The sequence below is a fragment of the Anabrus simplex genome, chromosome 6, assembly GCF_040414725.1.
Source record: "Anabrus simplex isolate iqAnaSimp1 chromosome 6, ASM4041472v1, whole genome shotgun sequence".
NCBI lineage: Eukaryota > Metazoa > Arthropoda > Insecta > Orthoptera > Tettigoniidae > Anabrus > Anabrus simplex.
Window position 1 is genome coordinate 235,707,049 of NC_090270.1, and position 26,050 is coordinate 235,733,098.

Genomic DNA, 26,050 nt, shown 5'->3' on the forward strand with positions numbered 1-26,050 from the left:
ACTGCCGTCATTGGGACCCCGAGTTCCAATTCCCGATTTTGCCAGAGATTGGTGAATGGCAGGAAAGTTGGTACATAGTAAAATGACACATGCAACTCATCTCACAAAGGAGTGTGCTTGAAAATAGCTGCACCATCACGGGATGACATGAGTTTACTTTAGTCGAGAAATATTCATGGATAATGCACTAAGGTTTAAAATGTAATGAAAGAAATTTTTTTGCTAAGGGCTTTACGTCGCACCGACACAGATAGGTCTTATGGCGACGATGGGATAGGAAAGGCCTAGGAGTTGGAAGGAAGCGGCCGTGGCCTTAATTAAGGTACAGCCCCAGCATTTGCCTGGTGTGAAAATGGGAAACCACGGAAAACCATCTTCAGGGCTGCCGATAGTGGGATTCGAACCTACTATCTCCCGGATGCAAGCTCACAGCCGCGCGCCTCTACGCGCACGGCCAACTCGCCCGGTGAAAGCAATTTAATCATAACGTTTAAAGTATGTTACTTGTCAACATACCAGACAAATCGTACTATGCCGTAATAAAAATATGGAGACAACGAAAGCATTTTTTAAAATGATAATAAAACGCATGACCTCCAACACACCATAAATATGGCAAACTTTCCTAACGTTTTATTCTTTCACTGATATCAAACCAAAGAGAATGTCTCAAACTAGTGGAATAAATGTAGAGAATAAGCATGAAATATAATATAAAGTTCTGAGTTGAAAAGCCGCAATTATTTAAATAATAATGCTTCCAGTCATCAGTATTACATTCACACATACAGTATTCCTAACATTCGCTTAGACAGTACCAATCATGATCAGCTGTTGGGAGAGCACACATGCACGCCTACAGTACAGCTTGCTTACATCACGAAGGCAGTGGTAGCGGTACAATAACAGCGCAAAATCGTACTTCACATTATAATTTATCGACTACCTACAACAATGCAATAACAACTTCCTTTTGATAGTGACATGTGTCTTGTTCAATTGCCTGCTGTTAAGTGAGTTTTGTTTCATATTATGGAGTTAAATAGTATGAAAAATATGAAATGTTTCATCGCAGCTTTCAAATTACACGCTGTAAATTTTGTGGAACAACAAGGGGTGAAGTCAGCGGCCAGGACATTTAATGTACAACCAAACATGATCAGATATTGGCGCAACCAAAAAGAGAAACTGGAAGCAGCAAATAGAAGTTTGCAAACTTTTCGTGGGACCAAAATGGGCAAATATCCTGAGATCGATACCAAAGTGCTAGAATATATAACCAAGTTGAGAAATGATGGTTTTACTGTAACTCATGATATGATATAGCTAAAAGCACTTGAAGTGGCAAGAACATTGAATCTCAGTCGGCAACAGTTCAAAGCCAGCGGGGGTTGGGCTACACGTTTCATGAGGAGAAATAGTCTGAGTTTGAGAAGACGAACAACTATTTGCCACAGACTACCTTGTGATAATACGGATAAAGTAATCACTTTTCATCATTATATCATTCAGGAAAGGAAATTAAACAACTACTTGCTTTCTCAGATTGGCAACACAGATCAAACTCTGATCTATTTCGACATGCCCCAAAACGCTACTATTCATGAAAAAGGTGCTTCTAGTGTCGTAATGCGTACAAGTGGTGCTCAGAAAATGAGATGTACAGTGGAACCTCGATTATCCGTTCCCAGAAAATACGTTTTCCCGGAATATGCGTTCAAATTACGTGGTCCCGCGAGCATCGTAAATAAATCACGTTGTAAAAGTCCCGCATTATCCGTTCCTCGAAGAAACGATTTCCCGGATCAACCGTCCAGAAATTCCAGTCCCATCAACGCTAAATCCTCGATCAATCGTTTTTTAATAAATTGTATCTCACGAAAGGACGGCTATGGCATATTTATGGATCTTGGCGTTAATTCATTAAAGCAAGTACTGTACCGGTACTGAAAAGCGATCGGCGGTGAACTTGCATAAGGGACGATCTTAGCATCGCATTCGGGTGGTATTGTTTAGAGAATCTTGGAAAATCATAAAGCAGAGAGTGGCCACAACTGCAAGGAGACACGGCGCATTTCGACAGCTCTGCTTGAAGACTGAACGAGTTTCGTCAAATGTTCGCACTTATAAAACGTCCATATTATGTCCAGGGTTAGATGTTTATATTTTTACATTTTTTCGATTGTACTGCCTAAGAGGTTTTCGGCACTTTGCTCAAGGCACTGCAGACTAACTGGGCTTTCAGGCAGGAATCGAAACTGCTCCTTCTTAATACAAATTCAGTATTTTTCATATTATCGTACATGATTATGTTAGCGAGACCAAAATAGATGTTGCACCTTACATTTAAAAAAAAAGAAAGCCATGGGAGGTATTGGGATTGCCTATTACTGTTTAGGTCCTAATGAAAGACTGGGAATTTTACGTTTTCGCAGTCGTTTTATTTGCGCACGTTACATTTTAAATGGTTGGTATCATTTCAAACTCGTACTGACGTGCAGCGAGCGCGCTTTCCAGATGACCTCAAGGTCACGAATAACCGTAATTTCTGAAGTTTTGATATTTCTTTTATCTTTCCTATTTGATTGGATTTGTGACGCGCCGAATGGAATAAAATGCATTCGAGAACTTTTAAGAATCGATACTTACATTCAAAACCATGTTTTCGAGTTCAACATAACCTTTAAAAGTCGATGTAGGCCTAATTTGCGCGGTACGAGATTTCGGGAAACTGACTACGAACAGTATACCGGAGACAAAATTACAATGAAAGATTAAGAAATGAACGGATTTCGCCATCATTTTGGGTGCTTTTGTATTTAATGTGCTTTATTTTATGAGATGAGAGAATTAAAAACTACTTGTGGTCGATTGTCGTTTGGCTTGGCGTTATTAGATTTTTCGAAGAGTTTGGCTAGCCTAATCGAAGTTGCTGAACTGAAAGAAGTTTTCACGGGAAACTGACGAAGATTCCCCTGTAAAACTCGCGTACCGGTAATTAATGCGGTTTCGCGGTCTAACATGCCCGCCTCTCATCCAGAGGGCCCGGGTTCGATTGCGACCAGGTCAGGCAATTATACCTGGATATAAGTCTGGTTCCAGTTCCACTCAGCCTACGTGATTACCTTTAATTGTGGAGCTATCAAATGGTGAGATGACGACCCCGATCTACAGAGCCGGGAATATCGGCCGAGAGGATTCGTGGCACTGACCATACGCACCTCGTAATCTGCAGGCCTTCGGGCTGAGCAGCGGTCGCTTGGCAGGCAAAGTTCCACTGGGGCTGTAGTTTGGTTTGGTTTAGGAGTTTTTGTAAGATTATAATTATAAATATTTCATTTTTGTGATGTTTAGCCAAATTGTTGATGGTTTTCATTCATTCCCGGATTTTCCGTTTTCCCGTGTTGTACGTTTTATTTTCATGGTCCCTCGAAAAACGGAGAATCGAGGTTTCACTGTATAGTCATGCTAGGCGTAACCGCCGATGTTAGGAAGCTTCTTTCATACATAATATTTAAACGGAAGTGTCTACCAAAGGGAAAGTTTCCGAGCGGTATTTATGTTCGAGTACATAAGTAAGGTTGGATAACAGGAGATCTAGTGCAGGACTGGCTGAAATCCATGTGGGGTTATCGTCCTGGAGCACTACTCCAGCAGAAAGCCTTAATTGTGAAAGACAGCTTTAGGGGCCATTTGATAGATGCCATTAAGGATGGACTGAAATCCCAAAAGACAGATCTAGCAATCATCCCCGAAGGACTAACATCAATCCTCCAGCCTCTTGATGTGTCCATTAACAAGCCATTTAAGGGTCACACGAAAAGGCTTTATTCGGAACGGATGGCTTCTGCTACACATACATTCACACCAACTGGGAGAATACACAGACCATCTCTATAAACCATATGTGAATGATGGGTTCTCACTGTGTGGACTCTTATCAAGAATGATATTGTTGTGAAAAGGTTTAAAAACAAAACTGGGATCTCAAATGCTCTTGATGGGAGATGACGTCACGTGGGATGGTAATTCCGGCAGTGGGGAATATGACACACAATGGTTCAGATCAAAGCAGTGGTTAGAATTACTATAACCTGAACATTATAGCTTCTAAACTGACTTTTTGGCTGATTTTGGTCCTAGCTACTATTCATGACTATTTACATTGATTGAGCGTAAAGACTTTTATACTGAGCGTGATCTCGAAACCTAGTCGCCACCTGTATCTTAACCTGTATTGTGTACATTCACCACGTGGTTAAGCTATCTCGCTCGATGTGTGTGGTATTCGATATGGTTTATGATCTTGTGCATTTTCATCAGTATTTGTGTTTTTAAAATTGTTACAGTCTCTCTAGGATAGTGTAGGGTTCAGATCAAAGCAGTGGTTAGAATTACTATAACCTGAACATTATAGCTTCTAAACTGACTTTTTGGCTGATTTCGGTCCTAGCTACTATTCATGACTATTTAATTACATTGGTTGAGCGTAAAGACTTTTATACTGAGCGCGATCTCGAAACCTAGTCGCCACCTGTACCTTAACCTGTATTGTGTACATTCACCACGTGGTTAAGCTATCTCGCTCGATGTGTGTGGTATTCGATATGGTTTATGATCTTGTGCATTTCCATCAGTATTTGTGTTTTTAAAATTGTTACAGTCTCTCTAGGATAGTGTAGTTCACGGTATAAGTTAGTAGAATAACGTATAGGTTTTTTTATGAGTTTAATAGTTTATTGTAGCTGCAGTTTTATTCACATTCGTGTGTCGATTAGTGTATCTAGTTCATCTGTGTGTACCATGTCTCGTTTATTCCAGGAAAGACACGTGGCAAGGAAGTGACTGAGATCAGTAGTGTGTTTCCTTTGTAGGCCATAGCCTCCTGTGCCATCACTTAACTGTAATTCGTTATATCCTCACTCTCTTTTATTATTGTTGTGGCAGGATTTAAGACAGCAGTGGGGAAACAACTTCCTCATTTATTGTTTTAAAAATTATTTATGTTGTACAAGATATTATCATGTTTCAACTGTGAACTAAAAAAAAAATTTGTTTTGGAATTTTTTAAGTGTTGTATCAAAATTATTATTAATATGTGAAATTTTTTTGTATCTAACTTGTGAAACAGCGTGTACCTACACATGCCGTTTTAGTAGAATATTTCCTGTTGCATAAAAGACTTTCCTGGGTCATCAAGAATGAAGAGACTTCTGATTGGTAAAAATAAAATATAATTGGTGCATGTGAAAGTCGAGAGTAAACTCCGTCTACTGATTGGTTACTTTGGTGGTTGCACCGTTTCCTGTTTTTGATCTCATCCACTCCTTCCGTGGGAGCGAAGTAGTCTCTGCGTCTTTGATTCTTCAACATCCTTGAGAGCGGCCGTGCTCCTGTATCGGTTAACTTAAACAAATTCGTTTTTGGAGGCAATTCTCTCTTCTTTTTTTTAACCTTGTAACTAACATGTAATTTAACTTTTCCTCGGGTTTGCCTCTCGTAGTTCTGCAACACTTATGTAAAATCTATGCTCTTTACAGGAAGTGTTTTAGGTACTGACACAAGTTTTCTGTGCCTCTGCGTTAAAATTTTATTTCTTTATTTTTTCCTAATTTGTGTGTAAGTGTAACTTAAAATTTTCCTTTGTACGTAGTGCATATCTGCAGGCACAATTAACACTTAAATCATAATGTGACCTTAAAATTTTCCTTTGTACGTAGCGCATATCTGCAGGCGCAATTAATACTTAAATTTACTATGACAAATATTTTAGTTTTTGTTTGTCCTTTTATTATTTTGTTTTGTTTACTGTAATTAAAAAGATAATATTCAAGGGAAATTACCGTCTACTATTTGTTCATCCACAACGGATCCATTCCATCACCTTGTAGGGTCCATGTCACTTTCCCAACCTGTTGGTTACGTTTTATGCTTCTTCGCTTCTATGAACCTTACGAACATTGAGTTTATTTTACTGTTTTTACTGTGTTCATAAATTCATAAAATTTATTATTATTATTATTATTATTTGACATTATTGTGAAACCCAGCCGCTGAGCGGTTACAGTTGTATTCTCATTTTAATGTCGGATGCTGTTAGCAAGTGTATTATTTTGTGAATTTATTCCCCCCCCCCCCCCCCACCACGATTCATTATCTTTTCTGAGTACAGTATTACATTTTACGCAGGTTATACGCCGCGGTAGTATTGCACCAGCTGAGCGTTGGGATGTACGGCGATGCTCACGCGTTATTCGAACTATCAAATACAACTGACAGTGACAAATGACTGGCCATTAAGTTCTTTTTCACTATTTTGTGTTAATATTGCTTAATATGGTAAATAAAACTGACTGATTATATTTACAATATATGTAGGCCTGAAAGTCATGTGTTCACCACTTATTGTCTTTTTATATTTATAAATACCGCCTTCGAACGAAAATAGCCAGTAGAACTCAGAATACATTCATAAGTTCATTAAAGAATAGTGTAGAATGTTTACATGTACAATTTATAGCCTAGAAGTCATGTATTCACTGCAGAAAATTTGACGTTATTGCATATTGAACACTCCTTCACATTTTTTGACTGTAAATGTGAGAAGAAAAAAAAAAAAGGGGGTCTAATACGCAAGTGAATACAGTATTTTTCTCAGCAGCTGGTGTGAATGGGATATTACCCAAGTTCTGGAACCTTTTTGCTATTTGCTTTACGTTGCACCAACACAGATATGTCTTAGGGCGACGATGGGATAGGAAAGGCCTAGGAATGGGAAGGAAGCGACTGTGGCCTTAATTCAGGTACAGCCCCAGCATTTGCCTGGTGTGAAAATGGGAAACCATGGAAAACCATCTTCAGGGCTGCCGACAGTGGGGTTCGAACCCACTATCTCCCGATTACTGGATACTGGCCCCACTTAAGCGACTACTGCTAATCGAGCTCGGTTGGAACCTTTTCAGGGGAGATTTGGAGTGAAAATTTCACCAAGCAGACCTGAAATGTTTGTTTTGTAGCCAGACTTTTCATTGGTGATGACTTACTCCAGTTCATGGTGGATGAATTCAGCAGGTATTATTATCACGCTAAAAAAGACAGATATTTCATTGATTGAACCAAAAAAATTACTCCTCTTTTAGTGTTGATCCTATCTTTTATCAAATGTTCTTTTGCCTTATGTTTCTTCCCTTATCCTGTATTTATCCAGCTTTCTTCTCCTTCTACACTTCCCACATAAAGACTGAATATCTGTCAAGATGGACCCTCAGTCAATGTTGATGTCTGCCCTTCCTGATAAAGCTGGGAAGCAGAAACAAGCTTGTTGGGAGCTGAGAACAGATGGATGTTGAATTGGGATTGATGAGAAAACAGTCAATCTATCTGTAAAGAGCTGAGTATGAAGAAATGGAGTTCGTCCTTGTACATTTGTGTTTTCATGTTTGTCCCTGTGTCCTGTTTCTCCCTCTTCCCATACCGACCTGCCATTGTGTTCATTACATTACGAATTCCATTCTCATTCCTAAATTTCTATATACCAAAGAGGTTAATGCATCTGTATAATTACTTGAATGAAACTGGAGAATGGTCTTGCCAGTGTGAGAACTGGCTGGCTAAAGTGGGTAGAAGTGCACCCGGACAAGAATGTGTTAACTTACCATCATCATCGCAAGCCGTCAGCTGTTCAGCAAGCTTCTCTAATCGGATTCTCTCTTCATCGACCTCCATGACACACTGCAGTGCACTTTTATCTGAGGCTGGCATCTCTCGAGTTAGATGAAAGATGTCTATATGGTCTGGAATTGGAACTTCCCGGTTGCCAAGAACGGCCAGTAGAGTAGATTTACCTGAAAATTAATGAACTGCAATTACAAGTCAATTTCTAGTATGATTCTCTAATATTATTTTGATTACAATTAGCAAAGAAGGGTTGGAACCAGGTAAAACAAACAGTCCAGGTAATAGTAAGCATATGATCCCCCAAACATTAAAAAAATTTCTGGTAAGTATTCTTTGGCATGCCAGAGTAGCTATCTCACACTGGATCAACCTTAAATGCTGACTGGTAATACTGAGATTGAACACTGCAACAAAGGGCAGTCAGGCCATTCACTCATCTTTAAGAACAACACGTCTCATACAAACCACACACTATAATGCAGCTGAAGTGATGGTTGTGATTATTATTATTATTATTATTATTACAAAGGGAAGTGCAAGTAAGCAGTCGTCCCGTCAAAATCAGTTGAGATGGAAGTGGTGGTGGTTTCAAGGGGAACTAAAACTAGGCCACTACCCCATGCTTCTCTGGACCTGAGCACAAGTTGATCTCTGACTTCAGAATCTCAAAGGGACAGAGGCTGGGAAGCAGGGGGTAAATGTTTAAGGACTTTAACTGGAACATTCATCAAACATGGTTTGAAGGTATCTGGTGTGAATGGCGACAAGAAAATCTATGTTGGGAGTTTTCAAGGTACTGCAGTGCCTGCATATACATTTAGCTAATGTATTGCTAGTTAAGCATTTTTAGAAAGCTGGGCGAAGTCTGCAATGAAGCTGGTAGATAATGTTGGATGAAGTTCAGTCATGACAGCCTTGTATGAGTAAGACTTGTTGGTGATGTTGCTGGTAAAAATGGTGCTCGGTGTATGTAAGCAGCAGGTCTTACAGCAACTGTGTTCATAGGGGAAAAAGCCAGGAATGGGCGGCAGCTGGTAATTTTCATAGTGAGTGAGAATGTTTTTGAGGTTAAGTGGGTGCCTGAAAGTGAATGGTACATTTTTTTGTGTAATCCGATGTGGTACACACAATGTGGTTTCTGTAGCGACAAAATCATGTGTGCTATCCCTTGATTTGTGAAAAAAAAAAAAAAAGCAAGGCAAAATCTTCTCCGTACAGGCCATGTAGTCCCCTGGCGGGGTGAAAGGTAAAGGCTTCCACTATCCGTAACATCGGCACCTGATGAGGTAGAGTGGTTAGCTCTATGCCCGGCTGCCTTTGCCCCCAGGAATTAACCTGGTACTCATTTTTGGCATAGGCTGAGTGAACCCCACGGCCATGATCTGTGCAAGACTTTGATAAACCTTGAATTGCTAACAGGAGACAACTGACAAGGGACCGAGGAAATTTGGAAAGTATTTAGTCGTTTCTCCTATTTCACCTGTACATGTATGACTTACATCCCAAATGGATGCACTTAAAAGTGTACTTTTTGCTGATCAAATTACAAATGATCTTCCCCTGCGAACCATGCGACCTTGCCATGGTAGGGAGGCTTGTGTGTCTGAGTGATGCAGATAGCCAAGCCGTAAGTGCAACCATATTGAATCTGTAGAGACTGGACTAACAAATTGTCCATAAAAAAAAGGAGTAGCAGCCTTTCACAAGTTGCAAGGGTGGCAGTCTACACAAGCAACTGATATAGCCTTGTAATAATACTAATATGGCTTAGCTATGCTGATATTGCTAACGGCTGAAAGCAAAGGGAAACTACAGCCATAACTAACTCCCGAGGATATGCAGCTCTCTCTGTATGAATGATGTACTGATGATGGCTTCCTTCAGGGTAAAATATTTCGGAGGTAGAATAGTCGCCCCATTTGGATCTCCAGTGTGATGTAACTAACATTACGAATGTGCTTATTAGAAATTAAATTTTGTGCGGAGAAGAAACTGTATTCCATTTATGTCTTTCTACGTTATATCACCATTTATTATGTTGCAGACATGAACTTGAACACAGATTCCATTCCCTCTGAATCTTTTTGTACAAAAGAAAAAAAGGTACTATGAAAATACAACTCTTCTGTTGCATTAAGTTTATCTCAGTGCATTCTGTTACTCTGCTTGAGTACTATTTGGAGAAGCTCATTCTCTGTAGCTTGTGAGTGCTGCATGTTACTTGCAAATAGACTCTTAGACCATCTGGTATTGAAACAGCTAACTTGTGCCTAGTGAGTGACAGCATGAATGCCTTCCACCAGAGTGCATGTAATTCGCCCCATTCAAGTGTTCTCCTTGACTGCGCTTGTGACTGAGAGCGCATGATGCTGCGTCTGTTCGTAGAAGACCTACAGCAAGGATAAACGTGCCCAGTAAAGGCTCATCAACCCGCAGTAAAAATGAAGCAAAGTTTGACTGGTGTCGTATGAAACCGACACAATAATCCCCATACGGGCTTATTTTCAGGATTGTTCTCACAAGGAAACATCGACAATGGTAAAGTCGCCGATCGCGATGAAACTTGGAAAACACATTGAGGTACACGTAAAAAAGATGTCGGCATAAATTTTGGATGCCAACATTCATTAGGGCATTTACTAAGGGGCCTGAAATTTGCGAAATTTCAAATTCCGCACGATCAGCAATGAATACCTGCTGGCCAATGACGCTAAGACGGCACACTGCGTGCCTGGAGACACTCCTCTACACCTCCTCCCTTCCCCACTCCAACTGGTTCGCCGCCGAACGTTTCCCTTCACCCCGTGCTTGCCGGCTGCTTAGCTGTTGAATGAGACCGGCTCTACACTTTGCTTCTTTTCGTACTATAATTATTGAAATCCTTTAAATAATGCTCCGTTTCACACATAATAATAAATATCCTAAACTAATATAGCCATATTTTATTCAAATGTTATATTTTCATTCGTGCTAATTCCAGTGAGTTGTCACATTCGTGGATACAACTTCGAGTTATATACCTCCGGGTGTGGTCAAACATGGGATGGCATACCGCGTCCTACCTACGCTTAAATTATTCTTTACTTCTAAAACGCCTTAAAGCTGTCGGTAGTGTCCTTTAGAGTGGACATACGTATGGAATTAATTAAATTAAATCACCCACCACTAAATAAATCTCCCACCTTTAAACAATGTTAAATACCTTTTTATGTAAAGAAATTACGTGCTCGGGTAGAGGATCCCAATGAATGTAAAGAGATTCGGTACCTCGGGATATCAAAACCTGGTTATAGGTCCAGATCATCTTTTTTATGTCCCCTTCCCCCCACCCATTGCATGTACGCTATCAGTTGTGTCATAACGAAACAACATCGCGGACGACCACAATTATAAACTCCGAGTTTGAAACTACTGGTATTTTCGTATTGCGTACTCTGGTATAAGGAATAGGCCGATAGGTAGAATGTCTTTATTTGTGCTTGTACTGAACGATTTATTTATGTTGTGCAGTGACAGGCACAACACATTTCAATTGCAGCAATGGTTGTCAAATATAAATAAATTTTATGCATAGGCAACTTTGATATGAGTATGACATGGAATGTAGTAAAGTTTGACGTACTAAGAAAAGCCTCGAGAAATAAAAAAGATGTGCATTTACATTATATATGCAGTAGATATACAGTAATTACAAGCAGACCTGTAGTCTTACTTTACCGGTACTTTTGCGTTATAGCTGACAAAGGTCTATATATTCAACAAGTACCGATATGAAAGTATCACACTACAGTCTTCAGGGTATAATGACAGTTACATACACAAAAAGTTAAATGGCTATTGTACGAACTGGTACAAGAACAAACAATTACAAAGCAACACAATAAATGACTCCGTATACATTACATCGGTCAAAATCCCCGTCAATAACTGCTAGTAAAAAAAAACAATCTTTGGTCTATTCATAACATTAAAACATAGTGAAAAGAAAACCAAAACAAAACACAATTAAGAGGCACCATACATTTTTTTCTAATTTCTTTACGTCGCACCGACACAGATAGTTCTTATGGCGACAATGGGATAGGAAAGGCCTAGAAGTTGGAAGGAAGCGGCCGTGGCCTTGATTAAGGTACAACCCCAGCATTTGCCTGGTGTGAAAATGGGGAAACTACGGAAAACCATCTTCAGGGCTGCCGACAGTGGGATTCGAACCCACTATCTCCTGGATGCAAGCTCACAGCCACACACCTCTAACTGTACGGCCAACACGCCTGGTGCAAATGTTTTCATGAACATTTCAGAAAACGTTAACTGACTAATACAATGTGGAATTTACAAAGGAGAGATATGAGGAAGGCTGATAGAGTACGCAAAGTGTAGCACCGGTTCTCTTCAACAGCTAAGACGACGTCAGGCGCGGGGTGAAGGGAAACTTGCGGTGGGGAACCAGAAGGAGGGGAGGAGGTGCAGAGGCGTGTCTCTAGGCACGCAGTGTGCCGGCTTAGCATCATTTGCCAGCAGGTATTCTTCGCTGATCGCGCGAAATTTGAAATGTCGCAAATTTTAGGCCCCTTAGTTAACGCCCTAATGAATGTTGGCACCCAAAACTGATGCCGGCATCTTTTTTACGTGTACCTCAGTGTGTTTTCCAAGTTTAATCGCGATCAGCGACCTAACCATTGTCGATATTCCCTAGTCAGTTTTCAAAATGTAGCCTTTTTAAAAATTAATTTCTGTTCATTAGGTATAGTCGATTTCTCAGTGTATAAGTCTATATGTGGTAAGTTACTGTGGGATACCTCACCCATCTTGTAAGAACCCTGAGCATTTTATATTCTTTGGTCATGAAATTTTATCTTTTGTTTCTTATTTTCGGTGAATGTTGTGGAATGATTTTTAGGATTCCTCTCATAGTGACACCTTTTTAGGAGCGCCATTTTGGTTTTTAAAAGATGCATTGTTGTGGTTTGGCATTTAAAATTTTTTTCTACTTATCTACATTTTCTTTTACCTTTTAATTCTGTTTTGGTTTGATTATCTGTGATATAATCGCAACACAGATAGATACAACCTACTCCAAAAAATACTCCAGGGGAAAATCAACAGCAAAAGAGGTCCTGGAAGAAGACGAATATCTTGGCTTGACAATCTTAGAGGCTGGTGCAATATGTCATCAGTTGAACTGTTCCGCGCTGCCACAAACAGGACGAAAATAGCCATCATGATCGCCAACATCCGAAACGGATAGGCACCGAGAGAAGTAGAAGAAGAATCCGTGATTTCCTTATTGCATTCTGCCTCCTGGTCAATATTTGTTGATTTTTATATATTTTGAGGAATGGTATTCCTGAGCTTCATGTATCTGGATTTTTACCTTTCTTCCTCCCTTGTTTGATTTATTGCTAATTCTTCCCTTATTTTGGGGCTGTACATTGCTTCCCGCTCCATTATGCGCTGGAAATCGTCAAAATTTTACATGGCCATTTTAGGCCTTAAAATTTATCATTATTATTATTATTATTATTATTATCATTTTTTTTTATTTTGACTTCTCAGGGATGTTAAACCTATTTCAATTTTACTTATCCCTGGTTTTACCTTGTTTTTCCTTTGTGATTTGGTTATGTAACCTTAAATACAATTTGTGTGCTAGAATTTAAGTGTGTGTGAATTATTCAAATTATTCTTTCTTTGATCTATTTGGGGTCTCAAACTTATTTGATTCAACATTGTCATTCTATATGACATCTCAGTACATTCTGTAACCTATGCAGTTCAGAAAAGGATGACATTTCTTTATGATTTTAATTACGTATGGATTGGTCATAGATTTTAATGCAGTGTTTATATTCCTTCTTGGTCTACATTGTTGCTTCCTCTACACTCTTTTTTTCATGTGTATTTAGATTTCTGTTCCTAAAACTTGATTCCCTTTTTTCTTATGCAGAGGATACTGTTTGGTTTTATTTTGTTTCCTTGGGGCATAATTGTTGCTGTTCTGTGGATGGACTCTTGATTCGATGCATGGATTATTAATTTTATTATAATTAATTTCTCCGTCCATGTAATATAATATTGTCAGATTACTACTCATTCTTATTTAACATGTTCTCCATGTTTTGGGATTTGTTGATTAACCCATTCCAGTCTGGGCCTTAATATCCCTAACAAACGTTCTGGACTGGGCAATTTTAAGGATTTTTAAAACATATCTCTCTACCTGTAGGAGATATTTGCACGATTCTTTTTATTTGTGCTTGTTTGAGCATCTAATTTTAAAAAACGCTGTTTGTATCATGTCAGCTATCACTTGAGATTTTAAAATTGTTTATATATTATACCATGTTTTGCGAATGGAGGAAAAGTCTGACAGATAACTAAGTAAGTACAGTTTTTTGAAATACTGTTATATTTATCCTATTTTGCTAATATAAAATGTGCATTGCAATTACAAAACAACAAAAATAATGAGTACGATATAAAAATAATAATTTTTCAATAATAGTAATAATTACATCTTGTAATGAATTATGTACCCATAAGAACTTATGGAGCAAAAACTTGGACAATAACAAAGGATGAGAGTCGAATACAGGCAGCCGAAACGAAGTTCTTGAGGAGTATGATACAGAAGAGTAGAAGAGACAAAATAAGGAATGAGAAAATCCGGGAAGAAATTGGAGTGGAAAAAATGAATGATAGAATAGAGAAGAGCCGACTAAGATGGTTTGGGCACATAAAGCGAATGAGCGATGAAAGAATGCCAAAAAAGGTGATGGAAATGCAAATCCAAGGAAGGAGAGGCCGCGGATGACCACGATTGAGATGGAAGGATACCATCCAACGTAGCATTATAGAAAGAAACCTGGACTGGGACACAGTGTTGGAGGAGGAGTGGTGGAAAGACCGAAGAAAGTGGAGAGGAACCATATTTGCACCTACCCGGCTACAGCTGGATAAAGGGAAATGATGATGATGAGTAATAATTACAATAATGAAAATGGGAGCTCTTATGAAATTTTATTTTAATTGATAAATTTAGTCAAAAGTTACTCAAATGTAAAATTATTGTTCCATTTACCACAAAAGAGTTCTGAGAAAGAGAAAATACAGTCTTCTAAACAGATAACTTTACTAATATGTACACAATCTTACGTAATCACGCAAATATGAAATACACGGGAACATGCGTTAGGCCGTAAAACGAACTCTAATCATAATGAAATGTAAGAAGTTGTTTCGAATTCATATGTCAATAATATGTTCATTTGCGCATAAATTTATAATATTGAAAATATCATTTTTGTCAAGCACGTTTGCCGCGAAAAGCCATGTCTTAGAGCTCACTGAGTGACAACATCTACTGATGCATGCTGATCGAAAATATCATAAATTCTCTGACTTAGACATATAATACTGCCATCTGCTTAAATACTCTTGTAACTAATACATGAAGAAACACGATGTAACCACCAGAATGCATGCATAGCTCGTTCTCAATTTTTAGTGAATTGTCAAACCTTACTACGGGCTATGCCCGCAGCGCGGCCTGAACGTAATTTCGGCCGCTGCGAGCTAAGCTCACAGTTAGACCAGAAAGAGTTAATCTATGACTGATCTTTCTTGGTGGTTGTTGTGTTTATATTTTATTTCCTGGGTAAGACCTTGCATACCTGCTTTAATTGTAGTGTCATTTTGGTCTACCCTTATTATGGTATTTTACGGTGTGTTTACTGGGGCAACTGCGGTGAATTTTTATGTAACATTCACCCCAAATAATATTTTTCTTTCCTATTTGACTTCACAAATTCAGCATAATGTTCTTAATGCAAATTCAATTTAAACCCTGTTAGCAAATCTGTTAAATTTTAAAAAAACTTTTCTTATACTGAATCTTATAATTCGATTTTTTGTTAAGCACAATCATTTTAATTACTAATTAACCCCCCTGATTTACCTCCACCTAATTTTCTTTTTTTTTTTTTTTGCTAGGGGCTTTACGTCGCACCGAGACAGATAGGTCTTATGGCGACGATGGGAAAGGAAAGGCCTACGAGTTGGAAGGAAGTTGCTACTGATGGTGTTGCCGCGTTCAGTAGTAATCACGCGCGCAACGAACAGAGTACACTGGGGTTCGAACCCACTATCTCCCGGATGCGAGCTCACAGCTGCGCGTTCGTAACCGCATGGCCAACTCGCCCGGTTTGCAATGATTTTGAGTGCTATTTTTTCTTTCAATGTGAGGGGGAAAAGTAGGGGACAAGAGGTTCCCTGTGTACCAGAGAGTGGCAGATTGTCTTGGATTATCGCTGTCGTCAGTGAAGAGAGTAGGAGCCGCTTCAAAGGAGAATGATGGAAATACGTCATCCAGGTCATAATTTTACACATCAGGAATGAAGAACGATTTCTTGACGGTGCAGAACTTTGTTTTAATGGCAAGAAAAGTAGTGGTGATTACCAGAATGAGATGAACTCTACTCATTATGAAGAATGGTTCAAGAAAGTCCTGAGTTTATTGCGTCAAAGTTCAGCCGTCGTTATAGATCAAGCTCCATACCACACGAGGATCGATCCTTCATCTAAAAACCCGAACATGTCATGGCTGAAACGTGAAATTATACATTGGATAACGTCAAAGAATATTTCACTACCACCTGAAGTTGACGATTATAACAAATTAACTAAATCAGAGCTGACTGCCCTTGCCAGGCCTTAGTTTCAAACGCCGGTAAAGAAGCTGGAACAACTGACTAAACGACTTCGACCAGATGTACAGATTATATGGTTCCCAGTGGCCCATTGCGAGCTTAATCCAATCGAGCTCATTTGTGCTTACGTAAAAGGGAAAATAAGCAAAAACAAATATCGCTAACACATTAGAAAATGGTAGAGGTATGGAAGCAATTTACGCTTTATGCCGAGAAGCCTTACGTACCGTGACACCTGAACTCTGGAAACAATGTATTTAACACGCGAAGAAAATTGAAGACCACTACTGGGAAAAAGATGGACTGTCTGCAAATGTCCCTTATTTTGAGTCAGTCATAATCAACATGAATGAGAGCAGCACCGATTCTTCGGAGCACAGTAATTTTTCAGACGAAGAAAAATGATAGAATTAAGTACCGTAAATATATGTAAATAATAATAAAAATAATTCCTGTAAAAATTGTACAGTGTGATATTTCTAAATTAGGAAATTAACCATTTTTAAACCTGCCGTTGAAGGTCCAAAGTCCTTATGAGAAAAGGTGATGGGAAGTGGAATTTATGAAAGGAAATAAAATTAAAGGTTGAAAGTAAACGAAGAGCTGTGTTCGCTGCGCGCGTGATTACTACTGAACGCGGCAACACTGCGCCCAATTTCACTACCCGGCCTGCTGTTAATCGCGCGGTCCGGTGTACACAAAACCTCCGTTCAATATTACTCTTCATAAATTCGGTACCACTCTGTACGGTTACAGTTGTTGTAGTTTCTGATAACCATGACTGAGTGCTTCAAAATAAGCCCAAGTTTGCTGCTGTACGTTTATCCTGGGCTGAGAAAGAGTTGCTTTAGAAAAATGATAAGAACTTGATTCAGGGTGATTGAAAAAAATTGTAACTTGAGTATTACACTACAAATACATGTGGTTATAACATATACAAATTTCATTAGAATCAGACAAGTCGTTCTCCTTGTATATATTCCTAAGTGAGCGCTTCGTAGAGAAGAAGCCGAAAACCCGGACAATATTTATTACAACCACAAATAAAAAATATTTAATGAACGTCGAAAACAATGAGTCTTATATACGCTAATGTACAATTAAACAAGGAAAATATTGGTATAACTCGAATTTCCATAGGCCTATTGCTTTGTTTGTAATTAAAGCCTAAACTCGAGTGTCCATAATAAAAAATCCGACAGTAGAAGTGGTGTGTGGGACGTATATCATAGGAAACTCACCGAGTATAACCTAGAGATATTGGACTGTTCTGTAAGTGGAATCACACACTGAAACGGCAAGGATCCAGAAGGTTCTGAAAGCAACTTTCTCTTTCATTCCTTTGTCCCAATCTGAATTCTGCATTACCTTCTCTTCTTTTGCATAGCAATGCATTCCAGTCTCCTCTCACAATTAGATTCTAGTTACTTTTTTTTTTTGACTTATTGTGTTAAATCTTGTATTTTTTTCATATATTATTTCAATTTCATCATCTGCTGAACTAGTAGGCATATTCACCTGCAGTGTTGTGGTGGGCATTGGCTTGGTGCCTGTCTTGACAACAAATTTCATGCATGACGCTACGCTCAAAACATACATCATAGGAATTACGAGGATAAGAGACAAACAGGATAAAACAAGAGATCAGAAAATACACAGGAACATATAAATCAAGTGGGGACACTGGAGAAAACAGATGGGTCATTTACTAAGGCGGGGAGGGACACGCTGGAGACACTAATGGCGTGTCACTTTCCTGAGACTGAGGAGATTACAGAAGAAGAAACGGTTGGAACAGAAACCGGAGACAGAGACTGGAACTGTGAAAACAGAATAATAAAACATAACCATGTAAAATGGGCAATCGACATGTTTCTTCTATAAAGGCTCCGGGGCCAGATGAGATACTTCCCATACTCCTACAGGAAGGACGGGAGATACTCATCAATGCCCTGACGGACCTTTTCAGAGTTAGTCTAGCTTTAGGGTACGTGCCGAAATCATGGTCTGAAGCTAAAGCAGTATTCATACCTAAGCCTGCAAGGACAAATTATGCCCAAGCCAAAGCATACAGACCATTATGTTTAACCTCCGTCATGCTAAAAGCAATGGAAAAAATCCTGGATTAATATATCAGAAGAACGGTGCAACTGTACTCAACGTTACATGAAAGTCAGTTTGCATACAGACCTGGCAGATCCACTGAAGAAGCACTCCAACAGTTGGTTTGTAAACTAGAAGAAAGCCTAGAATATAAAGAAATTGCACTGGCAGCATTTCTAGATATAGAAGGAGCCTTCAGAAATACAATCTATGACTATGATCAAAGCATTGGAAAAGAGCAAGGTTAGTAAATCCGTCGTCAAATAGATTAAATCCAGGTTAGACGGAAGGAAGATAAAAGCAACCCTGTTTGAAGAAACACTGACGGTTACGGCCACCTGAGTCTGTGCTCAGGGAGGAGTTCCTTCTCCTATGCTGTAGAACCTCGTGGTGAACAAAATCATAGCTATGATCAACGAACAATGTTTTTATACACAAGGATACGCAGATGACCTAGTGATTGTGGTTCGTGGTAAGGTGATGAGTGTTAACCAGGATCTTATGCAAGGATCACTTAACCTTGTGGAGAACTGGTGTCGGGAAGAACAACTAAGACCATCAATGGTAATGTGGATATATACAATGATCAATAGACCATTGATGGCCTATGGTGCAATGATCTGGTGGCAGAAAGTAAGTCAAGGAAAAGTAGATTGGATAGCCTACAGAGAATGGCATGCAGAGCTATAACTGGGGCTATGGGAACTATGCCGACAGAAGCCTTAAATACTTTACTATACCTCCCATCACTATGCAATTTCATAATAGGACAGGTTAGAATGAGTTCATATAGATCGGCACAATCAGAGTGCTGGAATGCACAAAGATCCAATCTAGGACACTGTAAAATTAACAGAGTAACAGCAAAGTTCTACACATGCCCTCTGATATGATACCAAAGTACAACTTTGAAAAATTGTTTGAGACCCAGATAATAAAAAAAACAAGACTGGGATATCAACAAACTGAATACACAAAAAGAAGATATAGTGTGGTGGACTGATGGCTCAAAGACTGGGGATGGCACAGGAGGAGGGATCAATGGGGGAAGACCAGAGAGACCAATCCAGATGAGCCCGGGCAAACACACTACAGTCTTTCAAGCTGAAGTGATAGCTATCACAATATGTCTTGAAGAAAATCTGAAAATGAAGTATAGGAATGAGAACATTTTCATTTTTACGGACAGCCAAGCGGCCATTAAGGCACTAGAAGCAGTCCGGATAATATCCAGAATTGTCAGGTATTGCCATTCACTTCTCCTGAAGCTCTCAAAGTACAACATTATCAAAATAATATGGGTACCAGGGCATGCAGGTATAGAAGGAAATGAAAAGGCAGATAAACTAAACAGGAATGGGGCAGAAACACATTTTGTAGGCCCAGAAACTGTATGAGGAATTTCCTATGGACAAGCCCGACACTACATAGGAAAATGGGCACAAAAGAAACAAATGGAGAACTAGAAAAATACTCCAGGATCCAGGCTTGCAAAGGAACTGATGAAAGGACCAAACAAGAAGCATACTAAAGAACAGTTGAAACTCAGCAGAGAAAATATAAGATGGGTAGTAGGACTGTTGACAGGACACTGTCATCTGAAAAAAAAAAGAAAAGAAAAAACACCTACATAGAATTGGACTAGTAAGATACAATATATGTAGGAAATACAATGAAGCAGAGGAATCAGCTGAACACACACTTTTCAAATGTGAGGTGCTGGGTAGAATCAGACTCTCCACTCTAGGACTACCAGGTGAAGAGAAAGAAAAAATGCAAGAAGACCCAATAAGAACAACCTGCAGCTTTGTGAAGGGAGCAGGTATATCTAGGTGGGAACGAAGGAAAAACATGGTAGCAAAAGATCTTAGAGGTCGATGCTAATTATGAACTAATATTTAGAAGCCCCATGAAGAAGTAGTAGTCGTCAATGCTGCACTCCCCGAGGGTCCAGACCCTTTTTTTTATGAGGGTGGGTTGCAGTTCACTTCCTGGTGGACTTGTTCCTTCGTGGGCAAGTTATTTCTATGTTCCTGTGTATTTTCTGATCTCTTGTTTTACCCTGTTTGTCTCTTATCCTCGTAATTCCTATGATGTATGTTTTGAGCGTAGCGTCATGCATGAAATTTGGGGTTACGTTGCACTGGGTGGGAAGTATACGAAAGGGGGGCAATCATTAGGAAGGTGGATACTGACATTCTGCAAGTCAGAGCGTGGAATGTTAGAAGTTAGAATCGTTGTGGTAGATTAGAGAATCTAAAAAAAGGAAATGGATAAACTAAAGTTAGAGATGCAGTAGTATAAGTGAAGTATATTGGCAGGAAGATAAAGATTTTCTGTAAGGTGACTACAGAATTATCAAAACAAAATCAAACTGAGGAAATGCAGGAGTTGGTTTAATATATATATGAAAATAGGGCAGCGGGTAAGCTACTATGACCAGCATAGTGAAAGGATTATTGTTGTCAAGACAGGCACCAAGCCAATGCCCACCACAACACTGCAGGTGAATATGCCTACTAGTTCAGCAGATGATGAAATTGAAATAATATATGAAAAAAATACAAGATTTAACACAATAAGTAAAAAAAAAAAAAAAAAGTAACTAGAATCTAATTGTGAGGGGAGACTGGAATGCATTGCTATGCAAAAGAAGAGAAGGTAATGCAGAATTCAGATTGGGACAAAGGAATGAAAGAGAAAGTTGGCTAACTGAATTATGCACTGATCATAATCTAGCCCTTGTTATTACCTGGTTCAAACACCACAAACAACGAATGTATACATGGACAAAACCTTAAGACACTGGAGGGTATCAAATAGACTTCATTATGATTTGGCAGAGATTCAGAAATCAGGTGTTGGATTGCATGACTTTCCCAAGAGCAAATGTGGACTCTGACCACAACTTGTTAGTCATGAAAGCCATCCGAAATTGAAGTAAGTGAGGTAAGGAAGGAATGAACGGAGACAGGATCTAAACAAGTTGAAAGAAAAGAGTGTGAGGAATTGTTTCAAGGATCATGTCACACAGGGACTAAATGAAAAGGCTGAAGGAAACTGGAAGAAGGGACATGATGACGATGCTTGTTGTTTTAAGGGGCCTAACATCAAAGGTCATCGGCCCCTAATGGTACGAAATGAAAGAACAAAAATTGCAAAGGCATCCACTGACCAAAATAAAAATAAAACATGGCATGAAGAATGAATGGATGGACAGGAACTCAACAAAACACAAAACAAACAAACAAAAACCAGTGGATCGGACTCAATACAGATCGAAAATAACATTATTACCGACCAAGGAACCACTTATAAAGCACAATGATGCTTGGTGTCTAAAGGGGGTGCAAAATCCACGTCTAAGGCCCCACAGAATGGTACATGTCGCGAGTAAAATAGAACCATGGTATGTGTCATGTTGGGGTATTAATCAGAAGTAGCGAAGACTCACGGTGTTCCACAAAAGATGGTACTACTCACAAGTATTGCAATACGTACAAGTAGCGCAGACCTATGGTGTGTCTCACACAATGGCCCAACTCAGAGTCAACGCAAACAGAGAAGGTTCCCCACCTATGTATACTAAACACGGGCGCCGGTATTCCCGTGGTGTTCCTCACATAGTGGGTACTAATCACAGGCAACGCAGACCCACGGTGCTGCTCATATAGTGGTACAACTCACAGGCTACGCCCAGACCCGCGGTGTTGCACATATGGGTACGACGCACGGGTACTGGAATCCACCAGGCCAGGCTTTTACTGCTACTAATCACAAACCTATTTCGTACTGAATTTAGTGGTACTACTCGCAAGTACAGGCAACCTATGGTGTTCCCCGCGTGATGGTACGATTCAAAATTAGTTTCATGGTTCTAATTCAGTCAGCCCTTGGTCGCCCCTTTTAGTCGCCTCTTACGACAGGCAGGGGATACCGTGGGTGTATTCTACATGTGCGTCCCCCACCCGCAGGGGGTAGTGTGTTTGGTCCGCGAGAGGTATTTTATTTCCCTCAAGTCCGCCGGCAAGCCGGTTAGGACCCCCCTATCCGCCACCTGGGACGCGCCCGTTGGGAGTATCACCTCTCCCCCTGCTACGCGAAGAAGGGACAGTCGTGAAGAATGAGGTCAGCAGGGCTGCTGAAGAAAGGAAAGAAGGAACGATCAACTAAGAATCAATGGATAACTCAGGAAATCCTAGACCCGACTGACGAACAACGAAACTACAAGAATGCAAAAAATGCACAGGGCAGAAAACAATACAAGTAATTAAAGAATGAAGTAGATACAAAATGCAGAACAGCTAAGGAAGAATGGCTGAAAGAGAAGTACAATGATGTTGAAGGTTGTATTGGCCTAGGAAAGGTAGATGCTACATACAGGAAAATCAAGAAAACCTTTGGAAACTAGGTGTATGCATATTAAAAGCTCAGTGAATGACATGTTTCAACATCAACTGCAGCAGTTTTGATGTGTCATTTTGGTTTCAATTTTAAATGTGTAGTAGACTTCCTCAATGTTTTAGTCTTATATTTTAAATTAAGACATTCTAAATTATATTCTTTATTATTGGTTGTACGTATACATAATCTGTTTCCAATTAGATCATGGCTGACGATGTCCCAATGTATGTACGGTCGAACTAGTACCAATTATATAGGACACTACATTAAACGGGTCTGGTAGACAATCTCCAATTCGGGTCCCAGAAATTTTTTAACCTAAAGGGTGAATTTTACCATGTCTTTAAAAAGGAACTTAGATGCGAAAATTACAATTTTTCTCATTCTGTAAGTAATTATTAAATGCCAATATGTGCTACTCTCTTGCCAGGGAACCATGTTTATGACATCATAGTTCATCCCTTCAACCTGTGGAAGGTCAGGCATGATGAAATTATGACGTCACGAGCCAACATCTGACATTTAAATGTACATACAAACACCTACTAAGCATCCCATGGGTTACAGCAGAAAGTGAGCACTTCACATCATATAATGCATACTGATGATCACCATGAACCATTAATAAAATACTGGAATTTAATAACAAAGGAAGAAAACATCAGAGATCGCTTCAATACCAGGAACAGCAGCCTGGGTTCAAACAATTCAAAAAAGAAAAGACAAGATGGCAAATATAGAAATGGATTCTATGCTTCAGATGCCATGTTATACCAAGACTGAACCAAAGCTAATTTTGAGGTAAAACGTGCAATAACCAGGCCAAGCTTAGGGCTACAGGGTCTTCACCAGAAGTTATATATGCTGAAACTATTCCTTGAATCCACCACTGAATGTATTAATAATGTATTAGTGAACTGTGTACATGAGAATGTGGAAAATATCACATCCAGTGGTGCATAAAAAAAGGATAAAATCCACCACGTGTAGGTATGATGAGTGCTCAGTTCAGAGGCTGGTTTAGACCTCAACAGATCCACCATCAGCCATCATAGGTGGCCCACGCATCACTGAAGAGAGGTACTACGGAAACGAGGAGTGAGGTAGTTTCATGTTGCTTTGTTCACCGGGCCAGAAGTTGCTATTACATACCAGGCTGCCAAGCCCACTGAAATGCACTCTCCAACTGACCCTATGAGCCATATTTTCATACCATTCACAACAGGGACTACAGACTACCATAAAGTAGTGTGAGAAACGTTTAAAATAGACTAGATCAAAACTTTTATAAATAAAAAATGTTATGCCCATCCACATTTGTGCAAGATTCTTTATTAGAATGTGCACTGATGGTCTGACAAATTAGTGATTTGCATCATTAGTATATTTATACGATCACAGACGGCAATAAATCTATTATTACTGTTATTCCCTTCAAATTTTACTTTACAGGGCTCAACCAAACAAAATGCCCTAGACTGACTAGTAATAGATGGATTTCATCACAAGATGTGCACAAAACCTTGCTGCCATGAGCCATATTCAAAATGTGCGAGTAAACTCTGTAATAGTCACTGTGAACAATACTACTTCACAAGATGCCCAAAAAAGAAAAAAAATCCTTGATGGACTACAGCAAAGAAAAATGAAAAACAGTTTGTATGCATTTGTGTGCTTTACCTTAAAATATAGATATTTACTCACCACTGCCATTCAATCCCAGAAGCCCATATCGGCGACCACAGTTAAGTTCGACAATTGTGTCTTGGAGGAGCTCATGTCCATGGAATGAGATTGAAAGGTTGTCAATTTTCACATCCCGGCTGCGAGGGTGGACCGCAAGACTGCCTGTGCACGCTCTGGCTTCAGCATTCAATTTTGCATCAGCTTCCAGTTTCAAACAAAGGGCTTCTGAAATGTGACAGTTCATCTTTAAAAGCTATTCAACGGCCAAACTTTGAAGCTCAAACCTTACACTGTATACATTTTACAAATGACATACCCTACAACACCAACCAAACATAAATACAGCAGCATTACAGACTAAAATCCCACATATATTTCTGGGAATGGCATGAAACTTTTACCAGATGTTTAAAAGACCAGAAATATAATTGAATAACCTACCTTCTGCACTCATTCCATTTTCTCCACGACCATTCATCTCTCCTTGTTTGGGAGCTGGGCTACTTTCCTTGTCAGTTCCATTTTCCACTGGTTTATTTCCACCTGGTTTCTTGCCAGCCTGACGAGCTTTTGCTGCCTCCTTCTTCTTTTGTAGTTGTTTCTTCTTTGCGTCAGACGGCATGGTTACAAACAGCGAGTTCCTGTGAGAGGTACAATATAACAATATAATTGATATATTCAACACTGAAAGAACCTGCAACAAACTAACACAAAAACAGTACGGTACGTGAGGTTTCTACCGTCAAGTCATCAACTTCACAAGCGCATATTCACAACTTGTCTTGGACCTCGGTGAATCAGTCACAATATTGTGTTACGAATCGCTCAAATATCTTCAACATTTCATATGAACACAAAGGCATCGGAAATAAATTCAAGCGCTAATAGATCTGATGAGAGATGTAAAACGAGGCCAATTCTGAGCATTTCAATTCAAGGAAATTCCCAACGATAAATCCATTAATATTCAACAACTACAGTTAGCGAAAATATGAAATTCTTTAAGACGTCCTGCGTGGGTCAATTATATCCCCTTAAGTCCCCAATACTTACTTATTATCGAATGCCAAATTTATTCACGTGCACAAAGCCGTCAAGCGAATTTTGCCACAGTTATACAATAGAGGGCAGCAGCATCGTTTATCTCCGCATCAAAGATGGCACAGAAATAACCAAAGAGAATGAGTAGAAAAAACCACGAACTTTAAAGAACCAATGGGACTTCCGTATACAACCTAGCCAGTAGTTGGTTTAACTTCGTTCCCAAAAATCAACAAGAAACTCTTCTTCTCTTCATTTATGCTTGGACTCTGCTCAACGCACTACGTCCAGTCACTGGGTTGATTTATATATATTCTTTCCTGAGGAGATTGGTTGGGATTGAATGTGGTTTATATATTACTATGCTGAATGAAAAAAAGATGGGCGATATCGATACGGTAATTTGGATGGTCGTAAATTTTATTGAATAA

General features: G+C 39.4%; 1 protein-coding gene across 1 annotated transcript in view; it reads right to left on the minus strand.

Annotated features, from left to right (window-relative positions):
* The window catches only part of LOC136876379 (ATP-binding cassette sub-family F member 2), a 237,125-nt gene extending 211,369 nt beyond the window's left edge, over positions 1-25,756 (minus strand). The window contains exons 1-4 of the mRNA XM_067150277.2: positions 25,632-25,756; positions 25,020-25,219; positions 24,597-24,803; positions 7,656-7,844 (exon numbers count right to left, since the gene is read on the minus strand). Of these exons, the coding sequence (XP_067006378.1) occupies positions 7,656-7,844; positions 24,597-24,803; positions 25,020-25,200 (577 nt within the window). The 5' untranslated portion in view covers positions 25,201-25,219; positions 25,632-25,756. The remainder of the gene's footprint in view (positions 1-7,655; positions 7,845-24,596; positions 24,804-25,019; positions 25,220-25,631) is intronic.
* Between the last annotated feature and the right edge of the window lie 294 nt (positions 25,757-26,050).